Source organism: Triturus cristatus, chromosome 6 (assembly GCF_964204655.1).
Source record: "Triturus cristatus chromosome 6, aTriCri1.1, whole genome shotgun sequence".
Lineage (NCBI taxonomy): Eukaryota > Metazoa > Chordata > Amphibia > Caudata > Salamandridae > Triturus > Triturus cristatus.
This window is the reverse complement of record NC_140589.1, coordinates 1267416745-1267437413: the sequence shown is the minus strand read 5'-3', so window position 1 is coordinate 1267437413 and position 20669 is coordinate 1267416745. Positions and strand designations below refer to the sequence as shown.

General features: G+C 42.9%; 1 protein-coding gene across 3 annotated transcripts in view; it reads left to right on the top strand.

Annotated features, from left to right (window-relative positions):
* The window catches only part of ZDHHC14 (zDHHC palmitoyltransferase 14), a 455930-nt gene that overhangs the window by 383682 nt on the left and 51579 nt on the right, over positions 1–20669 (top strand). For 2 of the 3 annotated variants that reach the window (XM_085612220.1, XM_085612221.1), the window contains exon 4: positions 4051–4188. The exons of the other annotated variant lie outside the window; for it this stretch is intronic. In XM_085612220.1, the coding sequence (XP_085468346.1) occupies positions 4051–4188 (138 nt within the window). The remainder of the gene's footprint in view (positions 1–4050; positions 4189–20669) is intronic. 3 annotated transcript variants of the gene reach the window in all.

Here is a 20669-nt window from a genome sequence, read left to right as displayed (position 1 = left end):
TTAGGAGTCAGAGCACATACAATCGGCACCGGACAGCAGTGTCCCTGTGTGCAAAGTGTTCCAGTGTGCAGAGTCCAAAAACCTGCAATAAAATGTAGCAAAACGCGAGGGTGACCATGCAAAACTGTCATTTTCATAAAGCAGTAACCTCACACCCTGGATATTACAACATGTATAACAGAAATCATTTGCATCTTTTAACAGTCGCAAATGACTGTGGAAAGAATGTGGAAAACCTTGCCAGGCCCCTTGAACTCCATGGCAACATATGCAAACTAAAGTTAAAATGACCTTTCAGATGCTTTACGATGAAAATACACTTCTTTAACTTAAATCTCAACCAGACATGCTACACCCTTTCTTGGAATGCTTAAGAGGGAACATTCTGTTTCTCTGAGGACCTTATTTTAATATGATGTTGAGATTCATACGCCATGAGCATTGATGCCAAATGAAGAACATGCTTTTCATGCAGCAGTGTTGCCAGTACTCACAAGACCAAATCATATTTATTTTTTAAATTGTAAAGGTAAAACCATGCAAAAACTAATGAGCAATGACTCAGTGTGAGCTGCACCAGGAGTTGTTTTGAAGTCACCACGATTTTCCATGCCTCCCAAATGACTGTGCAGTAAGGATTACTGAAAAACATATTAACACATTTGGGGCTCTGAATTAGGGTACCTTATGCTGTTGTTGAGTGTGGTTTCAGAAACCAAATGTATTCAAAAACAATTCTGAGTTTACCAGGAGTGGCCAGTGCAGTTAAGAGTGGTGAGGCTGGGTTGGGAGGGGGGATTCGACAGAGGGCCACGAAGGAAAATTAAATAAATGATTAATTTTCCCTCGTCGTCTGTCAAAATCCCCCCACACCCGGCCCCGCCATTCTTACCTGCATGGGCCGCAGCTGGAGTTTAAAGTTATCTGTGTAGTTCGCTCATTACTGGGGTTAGCAAGATAGGATCCCAGAATGGCGTCTCCTTCAATGGTGTAACAAAAGTTGAAGTGGCCCATCTGCAAAGTACGTGGGGCCATATTATCAAGGAACGGCGATAACATTATTGCCGCTTTAGCGGCAGGAAACTGCTGCTAAAGTGGCGATAATGGGCTTGATTATTTGCCCTTGTGAATTCCCATAGACGCCCAGGTTCACACCAGAACCTGGGCTTCTATGGGAATTCTCAAGGGCATATTATCACGCCCATTATCGCCGCTTTAGCGTCAGTTTCCTGCCGCTAAAGCGGCAATAATGTTATCGCCGTTCCTTGATAACATTTATAAAAACATCATGCATTGTAGTTATTAATAGAGAATCTACACCCAGTGGAGAGATATTTTTGTCGACAATATTTAGGTCAATTTATGTCAGACAATATTTTTGTTCTTGGTATTCTGACATAAAACCCATTAGCAAATACTGTGCTTGTACTTTAGTTAGCAGGGGCATGTTCAGATAAAACTGTACAGTGCATACAATGGGATATTGACACAACAAAACCACATGATGTAAAAATAGACACATGTCCAAGAAATGCTCTGTGTAAATCGTGACTATCACAATTACTCATTCAGCATTGTCCTTGACTTGTTACTAACTTCTCTGGAAAGTCTACTTACATGAGTAAGGATTCCAGAGCTGATAGGCATCAGGGACAGAAGTATGTGCATTGGATGAAATATTGACCAAGAGAACACACTCCTGAGGACTGTAAAAGGGAGGATTTCCATTTTGGAAATTCTTCATTTTGGGTTTTTTTAAAAAGAGATTCCAAGAAAAAAGGCACACAAGCCAGGGTCAATTCCTTGTTTCGGTTCATTAAGAAAAAATACAAATATTGCTATTTCTACAACAACATAAGTGTAAAAATAGAGTAAGGGAGTATCGAAATCTGGTTGCAGTCGTTAGTTTTCTATTTATATCTCAACTTCAAGAAGGAAAAGCAGATGTCAGGCAGAAACCATGAAAGATAAGGAGAAAGGAAAGGGTGAAGACAATATTTGATATTTGGAGGGACTGGATTTTAGAAAAAGGCATTAATGTGAAGTCAGGCTTACCAGAGACTGTAATAATTTATCTGAACAAGGCTCTAGAGACAGCTTATAGGAGGTGATTCAGAAAAGGTGTTCTCCACGCGGACAAAAGTTCATATGGCACCATATTATCTTGTGGTTTGCTGTGATTAGTGTCTCAGCATAGAAGCAGCCTTTGGAAGTGTTTCTGAAACCTAGGTTGCTGCACAGAACCGGGGGCTATATTTACAAAACAAGCAGCGCTACAAGCAATATAGCAGCGCCACAATGCGTTGTTTCAAAAAAGCAGGAATGCACCGTATTCACATGCATACGGCGCACCACTGTGTTTTCCCTTTTGTCGGCGCTAAGAAAGCGGCCTATCTCCAACGCAAACACCCTTGCGCCATGGTTGTCGTTGCAGGGATTATTGTTTATGTGCAGGAAGGGACACCTTCCTACATATAAACAGTCATTAAAGGTGGTTTGCTCTTTCTATGTGTGCTGCAGAATGCAGTACACATAGAAAGAACAATAAATGAAGAGAAATAAAGTAGTTCTCCTCTTTGTTAAAAAAGGATTTGTATGTTAAAAAGGATTTGTAGAGCGCGCAGCTACTCAACAGAGTGTCCCGGCGCTGAACAGAGTGTCCCGGCGCTGTGCCACTCAAACACCTGCTTTTCAATTGTGTTAGTTTTTGGCGCTGCCTCAGATTTGCACATCCTTCTAAATCTGGGGCAGCGCGAAAAACCACTGGGTGTTGCGGTGGAACGCCTACAGCAACTTCCTTTGCACACCCCTTTACTGCAGAAAACGTCATGAAAGGGTACGATATTTACAATGTGGTGTTAAGCCATGCAAAGTGGCTTAGTGCCGCATTGTAAATATGGAGCAGGGCATTGCGCCACCAGAGACTCGTAAAAGGTGACGCTTGTGGCACAACGCCCTTGTAAATATGCTCCCAGGTTTAAGTGGGTGGATGACTCTCAGGACCAGTTGGGTCTGAACCTCGTGTCTAGCATTGTTTAATGAGGAAAGCTCAAAATATGCTGCCTCTAATGGGGGCAGGGATATGGCATATATGCGGTATTGCTCAGCACACTGTTTGTTAACACAGGCTTTTAAGACATTCACAATCAACTGGACTCATCCCGTGTCCTGGACCATATGTTCAGGGTACAGTTCCCTAGAAAGGTAGAGCTGTATCCTGCGTGATATACAGAATAGGGTAGCGAATAGGAATATTACACTGTGATCTGAAACCCCTATATGCCTGGGCTAATAGGGACATTTTTTTTTTAAAAGTTCTAGGTATGCATGATCAGTAAGGACACCATAGGTTTAGAATCTTAATTATGGGATTATTAGGCCTACAGAAAGGATTTTGGGCAGAATCTAACAATGCTGGGTATTTTCCCAATAATTCTGACTACTATGGAGAGCGGATGCAAGAAGGATTGCTAGGATGATTTTGTTACACTTGTAGCCTTATTTTGGCCTCTTTGTGAATTAAGAAATGAATAAAATACCCAGAATTATTCCAACATGCTCTTTGTGATAGCTGACACAGCACATAATTCCCAATGAGAGGGGCGAGCAAGGAAATAAAGGTTTCTGCACCAAAGCGTGAGTGGTGATGTAAAGATGCTGTGAACCACCAACCCTTAAGTATAACATGAGTAAGATTAAAGGCAAGCATATCATTGAATTTGGGGAGGAGGGAGAGGGAATCTTTACACATCCAAGTGTCCAAGAATCTACTTTCATCCTTCCACCGCCATAAATAAACAAATACTTATCTCTGGGTTTATTTACATTGCTCGAGCCTGGATATTGATTCAACGCTTACTTTTTTTTCTTTTATGAAACTTAATATTTTAACTAGCAATATGAGAATGCTGTGCAGGATTAGTAACAATTGCAAATGCCTTGCATGTACTGCACCAATGTATGTGCCTGCTTCTGCTCTTCATAGGCTGTTTCTTTAAAGACGCATTTGATTAATCGTATTCCATATTTTCTTTCTGCCTCTCATTTCAGAACGCTTTGATCACCACTGTCCCTGGGTAGGCAACTGCGTGGGGAAAAGAAACTACAGATTTTTTTATATGTTTATTTTATCACTGTCCTTTCTGACAGTCTTTATATTTGCATTCGTTATCACCCACGTCATTCTTCGTAAGTATGCTAGTGAAATCATATGTAGCCATTTGCTTGACTTTGATTTCCTTTTGTATTTAATTTAGCTTTATTTTCAACCATCCAGGGTACATTGCTCCTCCTCTTGTTCCCTAAGGCTTCCGGGTCACCTTTGTCATCCCTGGGTAGGGCAGTTAGACTTAAGCAAGTTTGTGGTTTGACACTCGTGTGGAACTGGGAAACATGTATGTGCTACCAGGGGCACTTCATACATTGGGGTGTTAGAGCCTTGCCCGACACTAAAAACCCTCAGAGTGTTTATAATGAATATGCCCCCGACTGTCCTGGGGCCGGGCTGTTTCGTTTGTTCGTCAAGCGGTACAAAAAAGCATGGCTGGCCAATCCGTCGATTGGCATGGCAGTCTCAGGCAGCAGGGACGACGTCCTGTGTGCATGTCGGGTTAGGCAGGTCTACAATTGTTCCCAACCCAACATCTGCACTTCAGGCTTCCCAAACCCACGCTCACAGCACAGCTGTCCTGGTCTCATTTGAAGTGCAGGGTTCACCTGCCTCAACCAATCCTTGTGCTGCTCTTTTGCAGCTGTAAGTTTAAAAAGCATGAGAGCAAAGTCTGGATTGGTTCTGCTCAGGCTTGGCTGTCCTTGTGGGCTGCGCATAGAAGGCAACACAGGACCAGGATGACCAATCAGTGTGTGGCTTTATTTTGAACCCACACAATGATTGGTCATGTATGTTTGAGAGTGAGGCAATGGTGTTGCGTTTCCACTCATGCCCAGCACCAGTGACTGCATTGTGCAAGAGGGGAGTGGAAGATACCTGTGGCTTTTTTGTCACAAGTCCTCCAGGATGTGTGGTTGTCTTCTGTCAAGGCCTGTTCGGACTGAGGGGATTGCGGCATCTGTCGGCGTAATCCATTATCCTGGTAAGTACAATTTCTTTTTTTTTAAATTTCTTTTTTTTAAAATATTTTTATTGAAATTTTTCAGTTACATTCAGCAGTCGTTGTAGGGTAAGACCAGATTGGCACAAAACACATTTCTTACATTGTTACATGAATAACTGGCCCCAACTGTTCGTCTGGTTAAGAGAGAAAGAGAAGAGAGGAGGAAAAGGGAGGAAAAGGGCAGAAAGTTTAGTGTAGATAGGAAAGGGACAGGTCAGTAGGCAGAATAAACGCTTGGCAGACCGATAGCGGTATCTATACTAGCTATGTGCAGATGACCGCCAACAAAAGGAACAAGCTGGATTCCTCATGGTGCCTAAGAGTCATGTATGTTGTATTTGGGCTTGGAAATTATTATTGGTTAGCGCTCAGGTCAAGTGTTTATGGAGGTTCATAAGAGTCTAGGTAAGTGTCCAGGGTTCCCCACATCCCCCTAGTTGGCGCTTTCCATGGCGAGTATTGAAGTGCCAGGTTGTCTGCTCCCCTGAGGTGTGTGATCCAGTTGATCCACCCTTTGTAGCTAGTTTTGCTTGTGTCTTTCCAGTTGTTTAAAGTACAATTTCAATCAATAATTTAGAATTAGACTTTCCAAATGAACACTCTCTCCCTACCCACCTCAGCCTTCCAGATGGATACCTCATACCCTTTCAGTAATAATCTACAAGTAACTGTAAAGCTGCTCGGAATTGCTGGGTATTGTATTAAAAAGGTGCAACGTCCAGATGCCTTTATTTCTTTTTGCCTTGTACTACATTGCTAGAGCAGTCTTTTGAAGAACAGCTGTGCAACCGAACATTTAACAAAGTGTGGGGGGGCCTCTTTGCAAAAGATGCCAAAGCAATTTCTCATCCAGCTATGCACCACCACAAAGCATCACTATCTGATGCTGCAGGAATGACTGTACATTGGCTCACTTTGCAGAAAGTTTTCTTATTGCATGCTATTGAAACTAATACTGCACCCACAACCCTCCCTCCCCCGCAACCATAACTGCTGTATATACCAGCTTTTACCCTTTCCATTTGAATGTCACTAGGGCACCAATTTCCCAGTCTGAACGCTTCATTTCGGAAATCATTAGGGCATGTTTTCAAGGGAATGTTACTTTTAACGACGTTCCTGTGGTGCAATACCCTGCTCCATATTTACAAAGTAGCATTAAGCCACTTATTGTGGTTTAATGCCGCCCGAGGGTATCTCCGTGAAAGGGGCGTGCAATGGGTGTTACTGTGGGCCTTCCACTGCAACACCCATTGGTTTTTGATGCTGGCAAAGATTTAAAAGAAGGTGTATATCTGAGGCAGCGACAAAAAGTAACCCCATGCAAGAGCAGCCGTTAGAATGGCAAAACGAGCAGAAATGGAGGCATATTTACAACAAAATGTTGGAGCGTGGAGCTGCACCAAATTTGGCAGTGCCGAGCTCTGACATTTCCAAAATGCAGGGATGCACCGTGTTAGTAGAATATGAATGAAATAGTGATGTGACAACACTGTCTGTTTTACCTAGCTATGCACACATTCCTTGCACTATTTTGTCATGCCTTTTTTTATGCAATGGTTTTTATTAACTAAGCATATAATAAATATTACCTACTAGAATATGGTGCACCCCTGTGTTTTATCTAGCACTGGTGCTAAAATTAGCTGCGTAGCACCAACGCAGGCACCCTTGCACCATAGTGCAAGGGTGCCTGTGTTGCAGGGAATGATTGTTTGGTATCCCTTCCTGAACATAAACAATCCATAATGTCTATTTGTTACTTCTATGTGTGCCTTAGAATGCAGCACACATAAAAGTAGCAATTCGTTATTATTTAACGATTATTTATGTGCAGGAAGGGATACCTTCCTTCACATTAATGGCATTTTGCTCTTTCTATGTGTGCTGCAGAAGATAGAAAAAGCAAAAACGAGGAGAAATAAAAAACATTTCTCCTTGTTTCACCGTTCTAATGCCTGCTCTTGCATGCCATTAGTTTTTGTCACTGCCTCAGATTTACACCTCCTTGTAAATCTGTTGCAGTGTCTAAAAGCAATAGGTGTTGCGGTGGGACACCCAGAGCAGCACCAATTGCATGCCCCTTTCATGTAGATATCTGCGTGAAAGTTTACAATATTTACAAAGTAGCGTTGAGCACAAAAATTGGCTTAGCATCCACTTTGTAAGTATGGAGCAGGGCACATTGTTAACAGTGACACATGTGGTGCAATGCCCTTGTAAATATGCCCCATGCTTTTAGATCTCCTTGTTTTTGCTGTTTCTATGTGTGCTGCGTTCCGGAAGGTGTCCCTTCCTGCACATAAACAATCATTAAATAATGACGATTTGCTACTTCTGTGTGCTGAATCCTGCCGCACACATAGAAGTAATAAATAGCCATTATGGATTGTTTATGTGCAGGAAGGGACACCTTCCTGCTCTTAAAAAATAATTCCCTGCAACGCAGGCACTCTGGTACTATGTTGCAAGGGTGCCTACATTGGTACTAGGCTGCGAATGTTAGCGCCTGCATTAAGGAAAACACAGGTTGTGCCTTTTTGTAGTAAATATGGCGCACCCCTTCGTTTTGGAAATGTCAGAACGTGGCGCTGCCAAATTTGGAGCAGCTTTGCGCTCCGACATTGTGTTGTAAATATGCCCCATAGTTTTCAGGCAGGTGTGTACCAGCAGTTCAGCGTCAATCTACGTGAACTACAAGACCCACAATGCAGCTATCGGTTAAGAGAAAGCTGGAAATAGTGTCGCACTGACATGGAGTTATCTGCACATCGGTTTTCTTTGAGAGAGGTTTCATGCTGTTGAAGCTAACACCACAACCCTCAATTCCCCTTCCCCCAGGACCATAAATGCTATATAAACTCCTCTCGCCTCTTCCAGTTCATTGTCAGGAGGACACCAATTTCCTGGTCTGGAGCTTTCATTTCAGAAGTCATTGTTTTCAGACAGATCTGTACCAGCACTTCAGTTTAAACAAACGTGGACTACAAGTCCCATAATACAGCTGTCTGTTAAGCAAATATTGGAAACAGAGTCCCAGTGACATGGAGTGATCTACCCACCAGTTCACCTTGAGAGAATGTATCTTATGCCAGGCTGTACAGAAAAGGATCAGAGTCGTATTCATGTTTGAAAACTCGCACTTGTAATAAAAACTTCTGAAATAACCTACTGTACTACGGTGAAACCTTTCAGTGTGTTAAAGAATTACACTTTTTTTTATTTTGTCGACATCCTATCATATGCTAATATGATCTTTGTTCCATGATTTAGATGCCAAATATTTTCAATGCGCGTCTTTTACACAGGCTCTTAGGGCAACCGCTGACCCTTGGCTGGGCTCTGGCTTTTCTCTGGCTCAGCTCTCCCTATTAATGTGTAGGATAGCATCCCTCAGGACTGCTCATAGATGCAGTACTATCCTGCAGGACATGTTGTGGTATTTTTACATTTAGTGTTTCCACCAGCCACTCCGTGAGGGCTGGCTTCCACACTCACCCCACACCCATCCCTTACAGGTGTCACTGATCAAGTGACCCTGCTAATAAAAGGGGCAAGGTGCACGTGCCCTAGACCAGTTACCAGTACCTTGCTACTGTGTGTGCGTGCATTATTTCTAAGAATGTGGGCCTAGAGCCCACTACTTTACAGTATATTGGCATAAGGGGCTGCACAGTTTTCAGTGAAGTGCAGGGCGTTGCATATAGAGGTACATTTCCTTATTCACTTTCAATTATATATACATCAACAGCACCTGAACCAAAAGCTGCCCTGGCAAAAATGTTCTAACCCTTCCTCTACTCCACAATCTCTCTCTTCCCATCCATCTTTTCTCCCTACTTCTCTTCTCCCTACTTCTCTCTTCTCCCCAGGGCCGGACTGGGAACGCAAACCAGCCCTGGCAATTATGTCGGACCGGCCCCCGGGGGAGGGAGTTTTCTGCCAGGAATACTGCTGCTGCGCTTTTGTTACAGGGGGCTGATTTTGCAGCGCTGCTGCAAAACCGGCCCCCAATAACACAAAAAGGCCCCCATGGTTCAAAAGTGCCCCCGCCCTTGCAGCCCATTAGGAAAACACCCAGCCCTCCTTCTCCCTCTCTGATGGCTTTCCCTCTCTCTTTCTTCTCCCTTCCTTCCTCTCTCCCTCACTTGCAGCCCCCCTAGCCGGCTGCAACCAACCTGGGGCAGCTGGGGAAAGTCAGCAGAAGTGCCCCATGGCTTCCAAAACCAGCCTCCGAGGGCTCCAGTCCACCTGGGAAGCGTAAAGTGAAATAAAAGGTTTGTACATCAAGTTCAGAGTTTGTTTACACCCCACTCCATCACTGGAAACTGGAGATTCTCATTTCCACCTGCAATCATTCCTTTCCCTCGGTGTCCTGTAAACGTCCAGTTAAGAATAGAGCACTTCATGACATCATTCTGCCAGTTTATAAGCTCACCCATTCCTAGGCTGGAATAAGTCCTGGAGCTGAACCTCAGGAAGACAACATTATTTGTTGAATATAACGATCTCGTCACCTGGCAGCTGGGGGTGTGAAACTAGGTCATCCACAAGCATTATCAAAACCTTCATGAAGAGGGCACATGGCAGACGCATTTAGACATAAAACTGAAATAAGCAACCCATCCGTGAACAGGCCTGTGCGCCGACATCCCCTGTTCATACATTTGCTCAAAGAAAAGGAGAGCAAGCCAGAACATGCAATAGCTCCCTTTGTACAAAAGTGTTATTCATTTACTCGGTCATCTTACCCCATCCCCCAGCAAAGGCCGTTTATTAAACAATATATTGTTATTGAAGACGTGCAGTGCTGGAACAGTGAATGGAATCAATCACACAGTGCCCCTTACAAAGAAACAAAGAAGTCTCCTTCCAAACCCACCATTTCCCTGTGGCCAGTGTCCCACCGCCCCTAAACGAATTCACACTATTTACTATGTATGTTTTTTAGAAAACATTTTTATTTTTTTTATCAGTTCACAAAACTTATCTTGCAGCATTATTTATCTAAAGATGTGGCTAGTCAGTCAAGGAAATGTTTATTTAGACCATTTTGTCTTCAAACAATATAATATACAGCCATAATTATATCAACTTACACAACTAATTACAAATTTGAATGAATTACTACATCATTACATTACTACATTTCCGTCTCTATTCTTACAGCCTGGATCATGGAAGATCTAGGTAGTGACAGTAGGTTTTTTCTGCATTTACCCTCTTCAACTTCCCAACTGGTTTACAGCTTAGATATAACAGTTCACTTCCATATTTAAGTTGCGGTGGAATCATGGATACAAAGGCTTTCAGAACAGGACTATCTGTCCTCTCCCCATAATCCTTATTGCATTTCTTCAGGCCACTAACTGAGGTAAGAGTCCTTCCTCTCAGTGATTGCAGATGACATCCTATTTTAGTGACTTTTCAGACCAGACCCCTAAATACTTATATTCCTTTACTGTCTCCAGTTTAGTGGGGCCTAGGTCCAAGCTGAACTTTGTTATTTTGTTACCAGACCACAATACTTTTGTTTTTTCCATATTCACTACTATTTTTTGGTGCTTACAATATTCCATAAATCTGTCCAGCTTTCTTTGTAGACCTATCTGTGTCTGATCTTCAATTACAAGGTCCTTTGCATAAAGAAGACAAGCAACATGTTTGCCGTCCATTTTGGGGCTTACACTTTTGGCCTCACCCAAGATTGATGGCAAGCCAGCCATAAATAAAGAAAAGAGTAGGGAGCCAGGACACATCCCTATCATAATCCATTTTCAATTAATATTTTCTCTGTCAGGGTTTCCTCAGTGTCCGTAATAACTTGCACCCAGTTATAGCTATGTAGCTCCTGGATTATAGCGAGGAGATCCTTTGAGATGTCCCACCTTGTCAGTGTCTCCCATAGACTTTTGCCATCCACCAGATCAAAGGCTCCCGATAGTCCATGAAATAGCAGTACAATCCGCCCATCATCTCCACCAACTTCCGCACGATGCACCAGAGGGAGAAGCAATGATCAGCGGCAGAGTGTCCTTCCCTAAAGCCCCCCCTGCTGTGGGGTCACAATGTGGTTTACTTCTGCCCACTCTTTTAACCGTTCCAATAACCATTTTGAAAAAAACTTTTCTTCTACAGCCAACAAGTTTATTAACCTATAATTCTTAGAGAAGTTTTATATCTCCCCGTTTGTAGAAGGGTCTGATAATCGCCCCTCTCCAGCTTTCCGGTATCTGTCCCGTATCGAGTATATCTGTAAACATTTGGGAAAATAATTTATAATTACAGCTGGGACATTATCCGGTCCCGCTGCCCTATTTAAAGTTAAATCTGCTATGATGCATCTGATTTTGCTTGTCATAAAAAAGGAACTGATATCTTCATATTATCAGTCCAAGGGTTGACCCTCTTTACTACGGGTTCCCCCTCCCCTATATATTTCTTCCGGATACTCCTCCTAAACCTCTTCTGTCACCACACAATTCATAGCCCTCTTTATCATACCAGAGCCATCTTGGACTAATTTCCAGAACGTTTTTAAATGTTTGTTTCTATTGCTTCCAGACAATTAGCCCAACATTTCTCCTTATGTCTTCTTTTTTGATCTCTAATTAACTTTTTATATTTTTTCTTTATCTTCTGGAGGCTATTCATCAAATCATATCTTAATTTGAGGCTTCTTTCCCCTTTTCTAATCTGTGATTTTAGTTTCCAACATTCATTATCAAACCAATAGTTTCCTTTAATCAGGGTTCTCTGGTTCCTATTATCGTTGTTTTTTCTCTTTTATCTCAATTTTTAAACACTGAACAACCTGTCTGATAGTATTTTCATATCACCCTAAATTCTTACTAGGGGCGATACTTAAACTTTGGCTGTCTTGGAATCTGGTTAATTTTTCCTTACTCTCTTCTGGCATTCTCGTAGTAAGACGCCTAGGGTAGTTCATTTGAGCAGGAAGCACTTTTTCTCTTGGTCTCTTTTCACTCTACTGATTCAAGATTTAAGAGGAAATTATCACTTCCTCCAACTTGGGCCAGCTCACAGTTCCTCCCTATATCAAAGTTCCAGGCATGCATAAAGATATAATCTATAGGACAGGGCTGCTGTCCCCTCTTAAACGTTCATCTAGCCGGGTGGTCAGCCTATATCCTTCCATTCAAACAGACTAGTCCCTTGGACCCCAAATATTTCCCTACGGCCATTTCTTGTGCTGTCAGATCAACACTGATAAACCTAGCATCATTTATCTTGTACACAATCAATAGCTCTTTACTCCACAAGTCGACCCTACATGGGTCCAATTTATAGTTGAAATTCCCTAACAGAATAAACAGCTCATTGGGGTGTAATTCACTGAGGCCCACTATATCTTCCTTAAATTTTTCCAATTCAACCCTATATCCCTCCTCCCCTCCCCCTGCATATGCACATTAACTATAGTCATGCGGTCATATTTTGGGTCTCGGTCCAAGGGATGCGCTCTGCATGCCACCAGACAGCTACATTTAACTTTTAACAGCATCAACTTTTAGCTATTTTGGTGAATACCAGAATTATTTGCACACCCAACGGGAGTCCCTGATGGTTCTTCTGATCCGATCTGTTTATCTAGCAAACCCATCAATCCTAGGGGTTTTGTCACACAGCCACGTTTCCTGCAGACAAACAATCTTATACCAATCAATATATTTCTTAAAACCTTCTAATTCTGACATTCTCCTGTAGCCATTAACATTCCATGTTAATATCCCGAGGCTGTGTGATGACCCAGTGTCCTATTCTTTCTCACTTAACCACCCATCTTCTACATATCCAGGTGAAGCAAGGGCCTTTTATCTATTTCCAAGTATCGGCCCTCCCCTTTGTTTAATCCTGTCAGTTTGTTCCACAGTGATTTTGGGCTCTTGCTTTTCTCTATGTCCCTGCTCTATCAGTCTAACCTTGCTTGGTCCCAGCCCAGCATGATGCTGAAAAAATGGTTTTATGTGGTTGCTATATTTGGTCATTTCTGCCTACGGAACTAATCTGTTCTCTTCTTTCAACTCCTCTTGGTCTGCTATCAGTAATGCCAACTTGACCATACTATAGTTTTACTTTTGTTACTTCATTCCCTTTATTGTTTTTTGTGAAGCTCACTTATTTGAGGTCATTTGTCTCTAGTTCCCTCAAGCTTGCACATTTGGAGAAGGAAAATAGTGGTTGGGACCAATTTAATGGTTGTATTTTTCTCACTTTCTTACCTCACTTCCTATACTGTGAGGGTTCAAAGTATAGACATAAATTATTGCCATTGCAACTTCCTATTTCTGTTTCTTGGGGCATCACACTACACTCTACTCTTTCCCTCTTTCTACATCCCATCAGTTCCCTTCCCCCTCTTCCCTTCAGGCTAACATTCTCTCTTTGTCTTTCCAATTTATTACGGTCACTGTTATTTCTCTTACATTGGGTATGTGGGCTACTTCCCCTATCATTATATCTTATTCGCTCTACTTCTTGGGTCCCCTTCATTATAGTGGTCTTGGGGTCAATCACTACTTGCTGCTTATTCTTTTTTTGATTTTTTTGCCAGACTCTTTTGCCTTTTATCCATCCCTACACACTTCCATTTCAGCTGTTTCTCCTTTGCATCCTTCTTTAACCCTTTCCTCCTTCTTCTCAGCCGGGGGATAAATTGCCTGTATCTCTATGATTCTCCATGTTTTTTACAATCCTTGGGTGTCTAGATATATATACACTTTGCGGTATATACAACCGGAGCACTTTCTCTACTTCCTGATGCCCTGGGGTTTCAATTGATGGTTATGCTTCTTCCACAGGCCTTATTATTGATGGCATATGGTCCTTAATTTGTTTTAGTTCCCCCACTATAACTTGTAGCTGGTCCTTTTGGGCTTTTAAAACATCATTATTCAGCATTGACATCTACAGTATACCTTGTAAAGTTTTTGTAGTATCATAATTATGTCCCGCATGAAAGCTGATGAAGTTAAGAAATCTCAAGAAATAGGATAAAGTTTTGTGCTGATTCTTCGTTTACTTTAGTTGGAGACTGTTCCATTCACTCCTTCTGCAACTCTCCTGAGGGGTTACTGGATGTTGAGCTACAGTGCTCACTCTCTCCTCCCTTTCCTTGTGAATATCTGTCCTCTAAGGAGCCAAGGTGATGAAGACAGCCTTGGTTCCAAGAATGATTTGTTATGGCTTAATGTTTCTTGATGGTTTAGGACGGGTAACTGTACCTCCGACGATAGCTGGCTAACATTCTCACTCTGGGTTTATTGCTCACCACATAACTGGATTCCAACCATGGTTGTTTTCTTTTAAAGTGTTTCCCAACACCATCGTCAATAGATTCAGTAACTGATGTCCCCCTGACTCACTTTGCGTGGGCTTATTGTTTAAGAGTTGCTTCTTGCTTCTTTGGGTCTCCGGCTTTGTCTTTTTTTTCTTCTCCGTGGTTTCCTTCCTTCTCCTCCAGGTTCTTACCTCCCCGGATATTGTGTTATCCATTTTAAGACAATGGTTCTGCCTCTCACGTGGTTTACCTTTCCTAGGTGCCAAATATTGTTCTGGAGTCAAGTTTCTTTTAACGGGTGCCCAAACTTCCCTTCTGGATATATAACCACCAGTCCCCCGCCTTGGCTTTCTCCCTCCGGTGCTACTCGGTTCTGCTTGAATCTTAGGTTTGAATAAAAAATATCTTTTCTTCCTCCCAGGTGTCTCACTCTCACGAGGTACCATCGGTCACTTACCTCTGCCCTCAGATGTCTTTGGTCGCTGGGCCTCGAGCCTTCTGCCGTCTCTGTCCACAACTTTATTTCCTTTTACTTCTTGCTATGGCTTTCTGCTTTTATGATCTGTCTGTTAGTCTTTTAGGATTGTTTCTCCGTGCGATTTGGGGTACTTCTGGCATGGCTATTGACTTTTAGCCTGATGGTCCCTGGCTCAGGGCGTGTACTGCCGCACGCCATACACCCCACGGCGTCCCGCGGGGGATGATGCAGTTACCTGCTCCGGCCAGCCACTGGCTACAGCCGCTCTGGCCAGCCACAGGCCCCTTCACGCTTATCCGTAATTGGGCGTAGTCTTCTGCCCACAGCTACTGAGGATTGCCTCAGGAAAACAAAGTATCTTTTCTCCCCTCTCCTCCACTTAAAGTCTGTTACACACTGCAGCCCAGCTCCTCCTCGCTTGCTTTCGACTTCAAGACAATACATGAAAATCAAAAACAAGTATTCACCAAACACAAGCTCAAATATTGACATATTTGGTTTAATTCTCAATCAAATATATAAAAAGTTTTATCATTTTCAATTTAGTTTTTTGGTTTGTATATAATATATTAATTTCAATTTCTTAATTTTAATATTATTTAATTTTGTAACACAGTCGCAGACCCCCTTAGTAGGCCTCGCAGACTCCCAGGGGTCCTTGGACCATAGGTTAAGAATCATTTGTCTACGCATCCCCCTTATCCCCTCTCTCTTCAGCGCTTCACTTTTGCATACAGACTATTTCGGCAGCTCTCTACACCAATACCATAGGCCAGGGCCCTGTGCGGTCTTTGAACTCATGAAAACAAAGATGTATACCCTGAAGTAATCTCTGGAATACTTATTGCAAGGACAACAAATTATTTAATTCAGTAACTGTTCTGAAAATGTTGGGTTTCAATCCAGATTTCCATCATCTGACTGTAAGGGACACTGAAAGCATACAATTCAAAAGGCTCAACCCATGATCCAAGGAGAACCAATGGAAGCAACATGCGCCTCCAAACAAACAGCAGCCTACATTTTCAATGGCAGTAGAGCTTTTGAAAACTGGTGGAATTCAGAGTTGAACCAGCATTCACCCCCCCCCCCCCCCCAGCTTCTGTCTAAAAAAACTGAACATTAGTGACTAGCTCAGAGAAAACACAAGTGGAATGGCCAAAATCCTTTTCAATTCTGAAGAAGTCCATAGGCAGAGGATCATCAATTTACAGTGCCAACCACAAACTAATCATTGAAAGAGACTCGCGTAGGGAAGAAATTGCTGCATGAGAACAGTTGACCAGGGTGCCTCGACTGGGGCGGATTGGCACTCACATTGTTTTCTGGAGGGCCAGTAGATACTTGACACTACATTGCTTGGTTTCCCTTCCAATAGGAAAGGATAAAGCAGCTATGTGATAATAAATAGTGGAAACCCTGCTTAAAACTTTGTCGGGCAACGAGAAAAAGGAGGATGACCACGCTGCATCCATAGTTTAGAAATATACCCAAAAAGGAAAAAAGTACTGAATATAAACTTGAGACTGTTAACCAAAGATCCTCAACATCCTGAGACTAAAACCAACATCCTTCAATGAAATAGTGACTATGAGAAAGGAGTTTGCTAGGATGGCACTTCTCAACATAGAAAGTAAGGATCTTGCTTGGAGAGCTGGATGCCTGGACTAGAGCAGATCCGCTGATCCCACCATACCAAACAATGTTTTGGCAAAAAAACAAAACCATGGATAACATTGTAGCTTTTTCAATTCTTGTCTAAAATCATGTATAGAACAAGTGATCAGAATTGTAATTTTGCTTTCTGGACTACAAATCATTCTTTGATGAAATATAGAGGGGCATTTCGTGGTCTAAATGCATGATTTCACCTTTCGAACTAAAAGGTATGCAATCATTTTACCCAGGAACACCAGAACAATGCATGGAGGATTTCCTATTTTGAACTAAAAAGAATGCAATCTCTTTACTCAGGAACATGGGTTTGGGTAAAAAGTGGTTAGAATAACCATCTTTCAAACAAATTTTTATAAACAAAGTCCTGAAGAAAGGTGCGTGTTGGCACCCCTCCTGTTTTATATTGATCGTCTGTGAAAAAGAGTTACAGGGTTACAAGCAGCTCACAGCTTTACAATATTACAACACCAAAAATCTTCTAGTGCTACATATAGAGCAAAAAAAGTTGTGCTTTTTATAGAACCGCTAGCCTTTTGGGGGGTATAAAATTGAGAAGGCTACTTCTTCCTAATAGATGGGTCTTTGATTTCAAGACGACAGGGGCAATGACAAATGCCAAGACCTCAATCTCACCGACTATAGAACTAATCTTGAAAATAATAAGATCTAAATTGATGCCAGGGTTAACCTATGGAAATACTGCCTTTCCAGGCTGCTTTTTAACCTGGATTGATAAAACACAATGTAAACAGAAGTCCTCTAATGCGGCTGGGACTTAATCTTGAGGGAATCATTTGAATTAATGTAGCTTTTTAATTGAAATGGTGCAGTAGACTGCAGTCTGTGGAAGGCAACTATTTGGGTGCAAATACGTAAGAACGTTCATTTATTTTAGTTGACCCCATATCTACAAAAATCCTTGTGCATATTACAATTGTCGTCTACATGAGAGTCCACAGAGTCATATGGACCCTTTAAAACCTCCTGGAAGGTGCATGTAAGAACCCTATGATGTATGTACCATAGAATAAAAGAATTTAAGAACAGGAAAACTTGAAAATACATACGTGCGTGCGGGGGGGTGGGGGGGTGGTGGGGGGGCGGGGGGCGTTGGGATATGGTTACGGACTCTCAGGGACTAGACCAGGTTCGTAGGAGTTGGGGGGCACGGGTAGGATTGCCTTAAGACAGAGCGGGCTGTGGTGCGGTATGGGGTCAGGTGCGGGTACTGTATTACAGAAGTAAGACGACAGGTTCACCACCGGTGTGGGTTCTCCTGAAGCGCCGCCGGTCCTCCGGGATGTCGGCTGAATGGCTGTGTAAGCGATGACTGCACCCCCCCGTCCCCCCCCCCCCTCCCCCCGCTGATTAGTGGGACCAACTGATGGCTTTGTTACTTCACGGTGTATTGATATGTCCGTTTTATATTTGTCAATAAAGGTTTTTGGAAACTGAAAAAAAACAAAAAAAAAAAAAACGTGAAAATACATCTTGTGTAGCTATACACTAGGAGCTCCACACACGCATCCCCTGTCATCATAAACCAAAATAAGCCGAAATGCACAAGGTTTCAGTTAATGACAGGTTATGTGAAAGTTACCATCATTTTTATTTAGGAACTCGGTTGTAACCAGCTATTAATTAAAGCACTCACCTGTTTCTTATCTGTGGTGATGAATGAAAGAGTCTTTCTCTAAAACAAGATTCACGCATGTGCTAGTCTCCTGTTTATTTCAACGCTTATTTGTATTGTGGGCAAAAACTCAACTGCCACCCAAGGATATCATAAGGATTTTGGGGGCCTGGGCCAAATGTACGTTGGAGGCCCCTATTCAGAACAGTTTTGAATTTATGATCCAGTTTCAGCTCTTTCATACCCTCTTTGGCCAGGTCACTGACAATGCACAGGCACACTGGTCCAAATTCTATATGTGTTTACATCTAATATGTACTTGAAAAAGAGAAACCAGGAGTTTTTTTGGCCAGGTCCAGCGCATGTACTCCCTAGTAATAATAGTTCAAGTACGTGGGTGTGCAGTTCCTAAGGGTATAAGTGGTGGTCAGGTCACTGGAATATCCTCCAAATGGAGGAAGTGCCCTCACACACCCCGGCATTGCAGCGCCAGCCCGACGAGGAGCACGCCCAATGATGAAGCATGACACCCCTCGGGGTGTGTGAGGGCACTTTCTCCATTTGGAGGTTATTCCAGAGACCTGACTACCGCTTATATCCTTAGGAACTGCACACCCACGAATTTGAACTACATCTAATATGTGTAACACAGCAGCAGCTCACTAATATTACTGCAAATAATCTCTGACATATGAAAATGTGAGGTCTTTTTTGGATCTAAAAGAAACATTTTTATGGCTGTTGATTGAAACATAAACTCTACATTTCTCTGCAAAATGTTTATAATAGACCCTTACAGGTCACTCACATTAAAAATAAATTACAGGAAAACGGTATTTGAAACAATCTGTTTAAAAATGGTTCAAGATCATCACGGCAAGACCCTCTGCAGAACAGAGCTGGCTCTATCAGGGGACCCCCTGAAAGGCAGAGGACCTTGGCCAGAGCCCGTTTCAGGGGCGTAACACAGGCCCCGCATCCCCCGCAGTGTGGGGGGGCCCAAGCTCCAGGGGGCCCCCTCAGCACTGCACTTCGGCCGTGGAGCTCCTGATAGAGTCCGGAGGGGGCCCCTCCACGTACCCTGTAGGGGGGTCGCCTCAATTATCGTTACGCCACTGGCCCATTTGCCCATACCTCAAAACGTCTCTGCTGCCACCACTATATTAGTTGCCTTCTTCGGGGTTGACAGTGCGGCTTCCTGTTTCTCCGGCCTGAGCCAGTTATTCCTCCATTGACCTGACCCTTTTGTGGCAGGGACTACATAGTTTGCCTGTAAGGTTCCCAAGATAACCTCAGGCTACTGCAAAGACCCCTTCATCAGCCTCGCTCACAAACCTTAACATGGTGAGTCTGCACAGCAAACTGCTGAGCGTGAGATCACAGCATCATCTTCCCCACCTCTCAACACTGACACAGAACTGGATACAGGGAATAGCTCAAACGATAAAGATGTGTGGCGAGTCTCTTCCAAACTACAGCTGTTCTATGCATTCTTGGATGTGTCCATGGTTCTGAGAGATTTTAGGTCAACATAATCTTACTTTGTAAGAAAAGAGTGTCAGCACATTTGCTGGAGGCAGCTGTGTTCATAAATTTGCTTTTCTCATGCAAGATGGTGTCTTGAACCTGAAGGCGATGGGGTTACTGAAACTTAGAGGTTGCCAATAAAGTCATTAGCAAATTTAGTGCCCCTGCGTACAAGATACTTTGACTTCTTTCAGTGTAACACACAGCCTTTTGTTGTGGCAGCCTACAACATGGGTTGGAGTACAGTACTCTTTTCTCCATTCCTTCAAAAATTAAAGGGCATAGGTTCAAGGAAATGTCAGAGCGCAGAGCTGTGCCAAATTTGGCAGCGCTGCGCTCCGACATTTCCAAAACGCAGAGCTGCGCTGTATTTACAACACTATGGTGCACCCCTGTGTTTTTCCTAGCACTGGCGCTAACATTATCTGCCGAGCGCCAACACAGGAGGGTGCATGTGTTGCAGGGAATGATTGTTTATGTGCAGGAAGGTGTCCCTTCCTGGACATAAACAATTCATAATGACGATTATTTATTGCTATGTGTGCTGCATTTTGCAGCACGCATAGAAGTAGCAAATCATCATTATTTAATGATTGTTTATGTGCACCTTCCTGCACATAAACAACTATTAATGGTGGTGTTCTCTTTCTACGTGTGCTGCATGCAGCACACAGAGAAAAAGCAAGCAGAAATAAAAGTAGATCTCCTCCTTTCGCCATTCCACCTCTTGCACGGCATTAGTTTTTGGCAGCATCAAAAAGCAACGGGTGTTTTGCTGAAACGCCCACATCACATCCATTGCACGCCCATTTCAAGCTAAGTGATGCGTGTAAAGGGGCCGTATTTACAAGGTGGCGTTAAAACAGAAAAAGTGGCTTAACGCTGCTTTGTAAATATGGAGAAGCGCTGCCAGAAAGTCACTAAAAGTGATTTCTGGTG